The 13111-nt window shown below is 40.0% G+C and overlaps 1 protein-coding gene across 3 annotated transcripts in view; it reads left to right on the forward strand.

Moving 5' to 3' along the window:
- Nucleotides 1-3065: 3065 nt before the first annotated feature.
- Nucleotides 3066-13111, forward strand: part of TRIM37 (tripartite motif containing 37) — a 131917-nt gene continuing 121871 nt past the window's right edge. For all 3 annotated transcript variants that reach the window (XM_047080957.1, XM_047080959.1, XM_047080960.1), the window contains exons 1-2: nt 3066-3510; nt 5216-5317. In XM_047080957.1, the coding sequence (XP_046936913.1) occupies nt 3490-3510; nt 5216-5317 (123 nt within the window). In that variant the 5' untranslated portion in view covers nt 3066-3489. The remainder of the gene's footprint in view (nt 3511-5215; nt 5318-13111) is intronic.

A 13111-nucleotide genomic window follows, 5' to 3' on the forward strand; every position in this document is an offset into this window, starting at 1 on the left:
CAAACAGGGTTGGGAGAGTAGCTTCAGTTAAAATTGTACTGTGTAGTTGAGTATTTGAAGAACAGAACCACGCCTTAAAATTTTTTAAATGTTTACTTTTGAGAGAGAGAGAGAGTGAGCATACAAGTGGGGGAGGGACAGAGAGGGGGACAGAGGATCTGAAGGGGGCTCTAAGCTAACAGCAGTGAGCCTGATGTGGGGCTTCAACTCATGAACTCATGAATTCAGATCATGCCCTGAGCCAAAGTCGGACACTCAACTAAGCTACCCAGGCGCCCCCTCCCCTTTAGATTACAGAGAAATAAGTCACACTTAAGTAACATTTTCTTCAGTATTAATATTTAGGAAGTTTTTGTCATGGAATGGCTCTGGGATGTCATGTTGATTGGTGGGATTGAAAAATGGTAGTATCACAGAGAAGTCATGACAAGTTCCTGTTGTTTTTCCTCTATGATTTCCTTCATAGTCATCCTGTAAATATTGGTTCTTCCCCCACACCCCCTTAAAATAGTTCTCTCTGCACTTCTTTATATATTCATTTATGATTCCCAAATACAATTTCTTCCATTAGATCTAGATGCATAGATCCATATGTCCAATAAAAAAATTCTGAGTATTCAAATTGATCACTTCCAGAGTACTTACTGACTTTATTTTGTCCATGGGCACTATTCTGTTACCTAGAATTAAGAAGTTTGTATCTTTATCTTCTTAGCCAATAAAATCTATAATTCTTTCTCTGAAATGTTCATGGTATCCAACCTCCACTTTATTTTCACTCTTACTACCCTAATTTAGGTCTTTTATTTCTCATTTGGATAATTATTTTTTATGTGACTATAGTGTTCTTATGTCTTAAGTTGTAAGTAATACAAATTAATTTTAATACAAATTTAGGTTTTAGGAAATTAAAACATATGAGTATGTCTATTCTCCAGAAATTATCTTGAATCTCTTCAGATGTTTCATTTATCATTATTTATTTATGTATGTATGTATGGTTTTTTTGTTGTTTTTTTTTTAGATAGAGTGCAAGTGAGAGAGAGGGGGTGAGGGAAAAAGAATCATATACAGCTCCATGCTCAGCACAGAGCACCATGTAGGGCTTGATCCCATGACCCTGGAATCATGACCTGAGCTGATATCTACAGTTGGACACTAAACCGACTGAGCCACTGAGGTGCCCTCAGATGTTTCTACATATATACACAAATTACAAATATTTTTTTACAAAAATAGGCTGATACCATATATTATACTGCAGCTGCATTTAGGTTTTTTTTTTTTTTTAATTCATTTATTTTGAGACAGAGAGGCGCGAGTGGGAGAGGGGCAGAGAAAGAGAGACAGAGAGAGAGGGAGAGAATACCAAGTAGGCTCTGTGCTGTCACTGCTGAGCCCGATTCAGGGCTTGAACCAATGAACCGAGAGATCATGGCCTGAGCTGAAGTCATACCCTTAACCAAATGAGCCACCGAGGTGCCCAGTGTTTTTCATTGTAAATATATTTTGGATATTTTCATCACACACTTCTGCTATTGTTTTGAACAGTTGTAATCCAATATATGGATGTACCATGATTTTTTTCAGTTCTGTACTGATAGGCATTGATAAGCTGTATAATAGACAAGTTAGATTTGTTGGAGTTGGGGGGAAAGGCAGCTAGGTCCTCCTTTAAGGAATTCTGAGGTCCCAGGTTTCCTACCTCCATGTGGTAGTTAGGCATCCTGCCAACTAAATTCTTTTTTACTTAAATTAACCATAATCTGTGGCTACAACCATTGACCCCTAATTAATTGTATAGGTTTTCCAATTTTTCACTATTATGAACTGTTGCAATAAATCTTTAAACATTTTTGGGTTCTTGGACAAATATATTAGCATAAGAACTTATTTTAATATTTATATGTTGTAATTTGTCTTATTTTTTTCACTTCTCATTACTCTTTGAATCCCAAGAACAGTACTGTGTTTCACAGATAACTTTTTTGAGGTAAGATTCACTTAGCAAAATTAAACATTAACCATTACTACAATGTACAATTCAGGGCGTTTTATTATAAATGGTGGCGTGCAAACATCAAGACCATAAATAAGTCTTGGTTAAAGAATTTCCAGTAACAGATTAATCTTACTAAATTATCCCTGTCCATGGCTCACGTATTAAAAAATTGTTGTCCACTACTTACAAGAAAGTCCAAATCCCTTGATACTCAAGAGCTTCTTTCTAGGTTACTGTTGATTCTTTACGTGTGCACTGTAGATTGGGTTAAGTGTAATAGTGGTTTGCAATAAATCAGAAAGGAAAAAGTAAATTCAGATTAAGAATTTGACGTAAGACCTTTGTCTCACACCCTCAATTCCTGCCATCTCTAGACTTCATGACAAAATTGTATGAAGACGCCAACATAGGAAAGCTGAACACAGCTGACGCTTGCACTTTCCATAGTCCCATAGCGACGGCTCACCTCAAGTGGCAAGACACGCAGGATGGAGTGGTGTAGATCAAATCTCTACAGTCTGTGGTCCCATTCTTCCTGAAACGACATCGCTGTAGGCTTCACAATATGAGTAGGTGGGGCAGAAGTCTCAAAACCCGAGAATCTGGGGTTCCTTCCAAAGAAAGAATCACTAGCCACCAATTCTACACCATGGTTTCTCAAAAAGTGCGGGCCAAAGGCTACCTGCAGCCAAATCAGCGGAGAGTGGCTGTTGACGATTTTGTGGAGCCTTATCTTAGAATCAAGTCCGAATACCTAGGGGTGTGGCTTCAGAGTCTGTTTCACTCAAGCACTCCAGGTGGTTGTTCCAGTCTTTGGCGCGCCAAAGTTTGAGACTGGTGGAGCGCCGCCCTTCCCTAAGGGCGCAGAGGCGTGGAGACCAGCGAGCGCCAAACTCTCATCCGCTTGCGCGCTAGACTGTGGCCAAAGACACGCAGCCCTGCGGCTGCTAGCAGCCAAATCTCGTGTGCGCCCCCGCACCGCGGGAACTAGTCGCCCGCCTCTCTCTTCCCGGCTCCCCTAACGCCGCGTTCTGCGCGCATGCGCACCGCGCCTTTCCTCTTCGCCGCTCCTTCAGCTGCCCTGGTTACCGTTGGTGTTTGCGAATTCCCTGCAGCACCTTCTTTGCTGGAGACCAGCGCCGCCGGGCTCTAGCAGCAGTTCGATACGCGCGCGCCCGCGTCACGTGGTGCGAGGCTCCCTCGCGGTCGCTGGCGGGCGGCTTAGCGGTGAAGAAGCAGCTGCGGCCACCGCTCGCCCTCCCACTGCGCCCTAGGGCGGGTGCGCGGATAAATATGGCGAAGTGGGGGTAGCTGGCGCCGAACCCGACGTGATGGGGCGAGCAGGTGGGGCGGTCGTCGGAGCCTCCTGAGCCACACGCCGGCGTGGTTTTCGTCCGCGATTTGACCTGGCGACCTCGGGCCGGCGCCCAATAGGTCAGACCACGGACTCCGCGGGTCGCCGAGGGCCCCGCCGAGAGCCGGAGGCAATGGATGAACAGAGCGTAGAGGTGAGGGGGGTTGAGAAGGGTGGTGGTTACTCTCCCTCCGCTACCCCCTGAGCCTTCTTTATTTGGGGCGCCCTGCCCTAGCCCTCCCTGTAGTAGAGCACCCCCACTTCGCCGCTGCGGGTGTAGTGAAGGCTGGCCCAGTGCGAAGGACGCCGTGCTAGGTCCGCAGCTCTTCGGGTGCCTTGTCAGGTGGTGGTATCCTGGCGTTTTCTGGGTGTCTTGGCACCGGTACTCATTCTCAGGGTTTTTGCAAACTACAGTCTGGGAAGAGCAAAACTGCAAATTCATTAGATAGACGTGCCGTGCACTCGCTACCTGTTCTTGGGAGTTCAAGTGCAGATCCAAAACTCTCTCCAACTGGAATCATTCCTCCCCGACCCGTACATTTTGCAGACTTCTGCCCTTCCTAAATTGAATGAGGATATACTTTTATTATCCTATTTGTAGTTTTCTGGAACAACCTATTTTTTTATATTTGGCTCTTGTGAGCTGTGATTCCAAATGGTTGAGATATTTACTTAAAGGCCAGTAACATTAAAAAAAAAAAAAAAGATTGCTTATTGGACCTAATTATTTAACAGTTGTCGAATTTTGAACTTTCCATTACCTTGGTCCTTAGTAAGTTGCAACTGTATTACAGGCACTCCAGTTGAAAGTAGTTCACCCAATGGTCTTATTGTCCACCCTACCCTCCCCCAGCGTCTGCATCTCACAGGTTCTTTCTGGTTCTGCAGAGTCATGATTGGACTAATGAATAATTTTCTCCTTAGTTCCTCCTGCGAAAGTGTTATAAAGGTTTTGTAACGTTTTCTTGGTTTGGGAGCGTTTAATTCTCCTGGGATGGAGTAAATAAATGTGAGTACGGTAAAAATAAAATATACAATAAGTTGCTTTTCATTATGTCTGTTTTCTTGTTAGTTACTTCCTAAAATGATTTATCTGAGGCTTGCAAACTATCGTTTCTTCTATTCTTCTTTTTTTCTTTTCAAAGCCTTCATGGGGCGACCACTAAAATTTTCCATAGGAACAAAATCTAAGGCTCCAATAAAAAGCTAGTTGGTTGGAGTATCAGGGCAAATTCAGATTTCTGGATTCTGAATTAGTTTCTTTCTTGATCAAAGTACACTCTGTTAGTATATGTATCTTTTTTAAAGGTTTTTTGTTTTGTTTTGTTTTGTTTTTAATTTTAAAAGCAGTCCATCCCCTTGGGGAAATTGCAGAAAAAGTTCATATAGTTCATTCAGTCAGTCCATCTTTTTTTTTTTTAGCTGTTCTGCATCATAATAAGGATATTTTTTCTATATCCTCAAATCAAGAAGTTTCTAGTGACTGTCATAATCTGTGTTAACTGTCCTAATTTTTTTTATTAACTGTCATAATTTAATATTTTGAAATTTGGGTTATAGCCACATTCTTGTGATTACAATTTATGCTTCAGTGATAATATTTGTGCACAAGTGTGTTTGCATTTCATGTTCTTTCCTTAGAATAGAGCCACTGTGAAGCTTAGGAAAGAAAAAGCACTTTTTCCAGATGTTCTGAGGTACACTGGGCCTTGACCAACCAAGTACTGATAAGACTTATTAAAACAGGTTATATCAGCCCAAAATTAATGTCAATGTTGAGTGAGTTGTTTTAAGCATGCTTTTTACTTTTGATTCAGTAGTCTAAATCTGGTGTACCTTACATTTTTTATTATTTTCAGAGCATTGCGGAGGTTTTCAGATGTTTCATTTGTATGGAGAAGTTGCGGGATGCACGCCTGTGTCCTCATTGCTCTAAGCTTTGTTGTTTTAGCTGTATCAGGGTAAGTTGCATTTCTTTCTACATGCCCTTAGTGTATATATGATGTGTTGTAAAAATCAACCATATTCTTTTAAAATTATTTTTTTAAATGTTTATTTATTTTTGAGAAAGAGCATGAGCAGGGGAGAGGCAGAGAGAAAGGGAGACACAGAATCTCTAGTAGGCTTCAGGCTCTGAGCTGCCAGCAGAGCCCGATGTGGGGCTTGAACCCATGAACCATGACATCATGACCTGAGCCGGAGTAGGATGCTCAACCGATTGAAGCACCCCAAAATTGACCATATTTTTTCTTTTTTTTTTTTTAAGTTTATTTATTGTGAGATAGAGAGTGAAAGAGAATCCTAAACAGGCTCCGTGCTATTAGTGTGAAACCTGATGTGGGGCTTGAACCCATGAACCTGTGAGATCATGACCTGAGCTGAAACCAAGAGTCAGACACTTAATCAACTGAGCTATCCAGACACCCCAGTTTTGTTATCTTTTTAATTTTTACATTTTGTCTCCTTTTAAAAAATGTTTTAAATGAATGTTCCTTAATAGGGAGACCATCACCATATATTACTTAGTACTGTGGAGGTGAGATAACTACCATGAAATGTCTAGAAATCAAAACCCATTATAATTTTAATATATTTATTAAATCATTGCACATTTAACAAGTACTGGTAAAGTGGTTGCCTGCATTGTGTTTGGGGTTGAAGACTTCTAAGATAAATGATGGAGTGCTTGCCTTGAAGGAGCTTAAATCTAAGTGACATAATGGGCTCTGTTTATACTGAAGAATGTATGTATAGTGTCATAAAGAGGCACTAACAAAGTGCTGTGAGACTCAGAGTTTATACTGTTGGATGGGTAGGATGGAGAAAAAGCTAATAATGGGTTCAGAGGCTTAGATTAAAATCGTATAATCTTACAGGTACAAGAGACTTTAGAGATTAATATAGTCCATTGGCTTTAAAACGAATGTAGGTGAACCCCTCAAAGAACATTATGAGGAAGCCTAAGATGTGAAGCAGAAGAACTTCTTTTTTGTGTGGAGGGATTCAGTAGCACATCCGCAAATCATCGTTAAAAACTGCCCTGCCCACATTACTCGCAGTAGGTTTTGTCTTTTACTGGGAAAATCAAAGCCATCTAACATGCTCTTCACCTCAAAATTTCTCTGTGGTTCCTTATTTCTGCCTTAGGAAGATAAATAAACCTTTGTCGAGAGTAATGGTTGTAACACTTAAATCACTTGCTTCCGGTCACACAGCTAACAAATAATAGAGCTGGATTTGAATCCAGGAAGTCTCGCTTTAGAGCCTGTGTTCTTTGCTTCTACACCATGTGGAGAAGACCAAGGTTATATATCATGCTAGTTCTTCCATTCATAAGCTGAGAAACTCAATTTTTCCTAGTCTTGTTTCTTCAGCTATAGAATGAGGTAACAAGATTTGCCTCACAGAATGGTTGCGGCATTAAATGAGATAAGCTAAAAAGCAATTTAGAAACTGTAAAGTATTGTCCCATTGTAAGGTGTTAATATTTTATTGTTAAAATAGCAATTAATAAATTTGGCATTATTTTTTATAAATGGTGAAACAGAAGCTGTGGAAATTAGGTAATTGGCCTGTATCACTCTCTCAAAATTAAAAAGAAGTGGGAAAATTTCATCTACCTTGCGAAATTTGATTTATTCTTGCAGGTTTAACTATCATTTCTCAGTGTATGGCTTTTAAATCTATTCCTTTGGCTTTGACTTTCCAGCACCTTGAACTTTGTTCCCGATCAAATTCTGTTTTTTTAAACTGATTCTTTTTGACTTCTTTTTGTTCTGTTCTGCTAGTCACTCAAACTTGAAACCTTTTACACCAATGGTATTTTTTAGGTTTATTTAGAGAGAGCACATGTGCATAAATGAGTGGGGAAGGGACAGAGCAAGAGGGAGAGGCTCCCAAGCAGGCTTTGCACTGTCAGTGAGAACCCGATATAGGGCTTGATCTCCTGAATCATGAGATCATGACCTGAACATGACCTGAGCTGACATCCAAAGTCTAAGGCTTAACCAACTGATCCCTGGCACCAGTAATTTTTAAGTCCTGTCAGTTATTATCTTCTGCTTTCACTTACATCTGTCCTACTTTTCCATTCCATTATCATCCTAGCAGAGAAATATATACCTTTATTACCTCATACTTAGATAATTATAATCTTTTTTTTATTAAAAGAATTTTTTTAATTGTTTATTCTTGAGAGAGAGAGAGAGTGAGAGAGAGAGAGAGGGAGAGAGAGAATGAGTGGGGGATGGGCAGAGAGTGGGAGACACAGGATCTGGAGCAGGCTCCGGGTTCTGAGCTGTCAACACAGAGCTGGAGGCGGGCTCAAACTCGCAGACTGTGAGATCATGACCTGGGCCAAAGTTGGTTGCTTAACTGAGCCACCCAGGTGCTCCAATTGTTTTTTTTTTTTCTTTCCCCAGAGAGAGAGAGAGAGAGAGAGAGAGAGCGCGAGCTTGCAAGTGAGCAGGGGAGGGGCAAAGAGGAGAAAGAGAGAATCCCAAGTAGGCTCTCCGCTCAGTGTGGAACCTGACGTGGGAATTGATCCCAGGACCCTGAGATCATGACCTGAGCCGAAATCAAGAGTTGGATGCTTAACTGACTGAGCCACCCAGGCACCCCTAGTTAGCTTTTAACTGATCTATCTTGAGTCTTTTTTAAAGTTTATATATTTATTTTGAGAGCTAGAGTGTGTTTGCTAGCTGGGGAGGGGCATAGGGAGAAGAGAGAGAGAATCCCATGCAAGATCCTCATTGCCAGCGTGGAGCCCTAGGTGGGGCTCGATCTCACGAACCATGAGATCATGACCTGAGCTGAAACCAAGAGTTGGATGCTTAACTGACGGAGCTACCCAGGCACTCCAAGTCTTTTCTTATCTGTGGTTCATTTTATATCCTGCTGCCATATTGATGTTTTCCAGAAATGTCATTTTTTTTTCCTTATCAGAAGGATAAGGAATTTTTTTTTCCTTATCAGATTCATTGCCTTAATTCCTTAGAATATTATCTTTATATTCAGACCACTTGGATAATCTGGTTCTATTCTTTCTTTCTTTCTTTTTTTTAATGTTTTATTCATTTGTGATAGACAGAGAGTGAGTGGGGGAAGTGCAGAGAGAGAGAAGGAGACACAGAATTCAAAGCAGGCTCCAGGCTCTGAGCTGTTAGCACAGAGCCTGACGTGGGGCTTGAACTCACTAACTGTGAGATCATGACCTGACCTGAAGCCAGACGCTTAACCAACTGAGCCACCCAGGCACCCCTCTATTCTTTCTTTCTAAAGCTGTCTTGGTTCCTGAATGTACCATTCATGTGTTTATTCATTCAACAAATACTAATTACACATCTACTTGGAGTTAAGCATCGACTTCCCAGGGAGTTGACTTATTTACTACTTGGGATATGGACAAAAAGGTAAATAGACATATGTTAGATACCAGAAAGTGCTATGAAGAAAATGAAACTGAATAAGGTATAGAGTGGGGACTTTGAGGAGGGTATGAGCAGGTTGTTAGTTATTTTAGATAGTCTGTGAAGGTCTCTGAGAAGTGATATTTGAGCCAAGACCAGAATGAAATGTGGTAGTGATGTATCTACAGGAAGAAAGTCCCAGGCAGAGAAATCAGAAGGAGCAAAGCCCCTGAGAGAAAGAACAAAGAAGCCAGTGTGGCTGGAGCAAAGAGAGAAAGAGGGAAAGGAGATGAATTTGGAGATGGAGCTTAGGGCCTTGGTAAAGACCTTGGCTTTTATTTTAACTGTAATGGTACCATTGAAAGCTTTTGAATGATACGCAGTAATTTTTAAAAACTCACTTTTGCTGCTATGTAGAAAGTGGATTATAGGCACCATAGGTGGGAGAGGAAGTGAGGAGACCAATTTGGTTTAGACTCGAATGGTAACAGTGGAGGTGGTGAAAAATAGGGCAGTTCTGGATATGTTTTGAAGGTAGAGCCAATGGATTTATAGATGGGACATGAGAGTTTTATACAACATTTAGATGAATGGTTTTCTATTCTGAGATAGAAGAAATTTGGGGAGGAAGAGTTGGGTAGGCTATAGATGTACAAGTTTTGTTTTTAAATTTTTTTTTTTTTTCAACGTTTATTTTTATTTTTGGGACAGAGAGAGACAGAGCATGAACGGGGGAGGGGCAGAGAGAGAGGGAGACACAGAATCGGAAACAGGCTCCAGGCTCTGAGCCATCAGCCCAGAGCCCGACGCGGGGCTCGAACTCACGGACCGCGAGATCGTGACCTGGCTGAAGTCGGACGCTTAACCGACTGCGCCACCCAGGCGCCCCAAGTTTTGTTTTTAAATATGTCAAGTTTAAGATTTTATACATCTAACTGGAGAGGTTGGCAGTTGGAAATATGAATCTGGAGTTGAGGAAGGGGATGTTAGTGATATCGAATTAATAGCATATGGATAGTATTTAAGGCGTTTGATGAGATCACCAGATTACCTGATAGGGAAAAGACTTTTTGCTTTGAACTCTGGGTCACTCAACATTTAGAGGTCAGGAGGAGGAGGAGGATTAAGCAGGAGATAACAAGAAGGAGCCATGAGTGAGGCATCACAGAGTTCAAGTGAAAAACATGTTTCAAAGAGGAGTAGGTTAACTGTGTCTTGTATTTCTGGTTCGGGACTTAACCATTGGATTTGAGAATGTATAGGACATTGGTAACCTTGATGAGTAGTTTTAGTGGAATAATGAAGACAAAATCTTGATGTCTGGGAGAGGGAGGCAAATAAGACAGCAAGTATAAAAACTCTAAAAATTTTGATGTAAAGGGGAAAAAAAAGGAGTGGGTTGAAAAGGTTTATATCTCGTTGAATGTGAACCAGTAGAGAAAGATTAATTAATGATGCTGGGGAGAGGGGATAATTACAGGAGCAAAGTCCTTGAGACCTGGGCATTCCACCCAACCAAATTGTATTATTGTTTATTTGAATGCCTCTCCCTTCTCTTCCATCCCATCTCTGTTCATTTGACCATGGAAATTTAATTATCCATGACAGGCCAGATGCTTGTGTCATTGAATAAAACAGACTAAGGTCCAGACCCGTGAATAGACTTGTCCAAAGTTATCTAGTGGTTTGGGACAGACCAAAACTGGACTCACTCCCAGGCCAGCACTCTACCTATGACTCTCTTGTGCTTCTATATGCATATACCAAAAAGTGGGAACATTGGCTGTATTTTCAGGCCAGGTCTCTTTCATTCTTCCAGTTACTCTCAGTTGATTCTCCATCATTACCTGTTCTTATTTTTGTATTTTCACCCATTTTTTTGCCCCAGTCTTTTTCATCAAGTAGTTTTGGTTTTGTTTTTGACTCCTTGATTTTCAGCATTGGTAGCATTTTATGATTTCCTGTGAATATCGACTTTGCTTTCTTTTTAATATTGGAGTTTTAAAAAATTAGATATAATTGACATACAGTAAGCTGCACATATTTAAAGTGTATAGTGTGGTAAGTTTGATAAATGTATATACTTGAGAAACCATCACTGCAAGATAGTGAACATACTTATAATCCTCAAAAGTTTCTTTCTACCTCTTGGTAATCCTTCCCTCCACTTGTCTTATTCCTAGGAAACCACTGATCTGCTTTCTGTCACTGTAGATAAGTTTGCATTTTTTGAACTTTTATAGAAATGGAATCTTATGATATATTCTCTCATGTGTCCAGCTTTTTTCACTCAACAAAATTATTTAGAGATGTATCTATGTTGTGTGGATCAATAGTATTCCTTTTTATTGCCAAGTGGTAGCATCCCATTGTATGCATATGCCATAATATGTTTATCCATTCACCTGTTGATGGACATAACTGTGTCTACTTTTTGGTATTTACATAGAAAACTGCTATGAACATTTATATACAAGTATTTGAATGGGCTTAAACTTTCTTTTCTCTTAGGTAAGTAAATAGGAATGGAAGAGCTAGATCACAGGGTAGATGTATATCTAACTGTTTAACAAATTGTACAACTGTTTTCTAAAATAGTATCATTTTAAATTCTTACCAGCAATGTGTGAGAGTTCTAATTCTTCCACATTAATGCCCACACTTGGTACGTTCAGTCTTGAATTTTAGCCATTCTCATAGATATGGAGCAGTACCTTAACATTTTCCTTTAAGATCAGGATAAAGATAGAGATGCCTACTTTCCTTACGTTTATCCATTACCCTTTTCCCCAGTCCCGGTAACCATTATTCTTTCTGTCTCTGAACTAAGTACTTCATATAAATGTAATCATATAACATTTGTCTTTATATATTTTTTATTTAAAAAAAAATTTTTTTTAATGTTTTATTTATTTTTGAGACAGAGAGAGACAGAGCATGAATGGGGGAGGGGGAGAGAGAGAGGGAGACACAGAATCGGAAGCAGGCTCCAGGCTCTGAGCCATCAGCCCAGAGCCCGATGCGGGGCTCGAACTCACGGACCGCGAGATTGTGACCTGAGCTGAAGTCGGCCACTTAACCGACTGAGCCACCCAGGCGCCCCTTTATATATTTATTTTTAAAGTTTTATTCCTTTTTTTTTAAATTTCTTTTTTGTGTTTATTTGTTTATTTTGAGAGAGAGAGAGACAGAGCACGAGCAGGGGAGGGACAGAGAGAGAGGGAGAGAGAATCCCAAGCAGGCTCTATCCAGTGAGCTCAGAGCCCGACACAGGGCCTAGTATCACAAATGGCGAGATCATGACCTGAGCTGAAATCAGTAGTGGGACAGTTAACTGATGGAGCCACTCAGGTGCCCCTCCGTTTGAATTTTAGAATGGGTTTTTCTACTTCTGTAAAAAGCACCATTGTGGTTTTGATAAGAATTACATTGATACTGTAGATTGCTTTGGGTGGTATTAGGATTTTAACAGTATTAAATCTTCCAATGCATGAACATGGGATGTCTGTTTATTTAGGACTTTCTTTCAGTGGTGTTTTGTAGTTTTCCATGTATAAATCTTCCAACTCCTTGGTAAGTTTATTCCTAGGTACTTCACTTTTTTCTTTGATGTTGTAGATGTATTTTCTTAATTTCCTCTTTGAATTCTTCATTGCTAGCATATAGAAACATGTTTTTTTTGTGTGTGGGTTGATATTGTATTCTGCAACTTTGGTGAATTTGTTCATTTTGTTCATTAATACTAACAGTTTTTTGTGGAACCTTTAGGGTTTCCTACATACAAGATTATGTTATTGCAAACAATTAATTTTACTACTTTTCCAGTTGGGATGCTTTTGTATTTTTTTTCCTTGCTTAAATTGCTCTCGGTGAAATTTTTAGTATTGTGTGGGATAGAAGTGGTGAAAATGAGCATCTTTGTCTTTTTCCTGATCTTAAAGAAAAAGTTTTCAGTGTTTACCATTGAGTATGATGTTCACTCTGGATCTTTTATGTTTGGACTTTATCAAATTGAGGAAGTTCTCTTTTGTTCCTTTTTCTTGAGTGTTTTTATCATGAAAGGATATTAGATTTTGTCAGAGACCTTTTATGCATCAGTTGAGATGATCATGTGGGTTTTTTCCTTCATTTTATTAATGTGATGTGTTATATTGAATGATTTTTGTATGTTGAACTGTCTCAGCATTCCGGGTAGTAAACCCCACTTGGTCATGCTGTATAGTCTTTTTAATATACTGTTGAATTCGATTTGCTGGGCTCTTGTTGAGAATTTCCCTAGTCCAGTCTTGCAGAATTAGGTATGTTGATTCTCTTGTTACCTGTGAGGAAACTTGAGCCCAGTCACAT

Source organism: Lynx rufus, unplaced genomic scaffold, assembly GCF_022079265.1.
Source record: "Lynx rufus isolate CCGP_SWC_20201006 ecotype Redwood Valley unplaced genomic scaffold, mLynRuf1.p SCAF_18, whole genome shotgun sequence".
In the NCBI taxonomy this organism is placed as follows: Eukaryota; Metazoa; Chordata; class Mammalia; order Carnivora; family Felidae; genus Lynx; species Lynx rufus.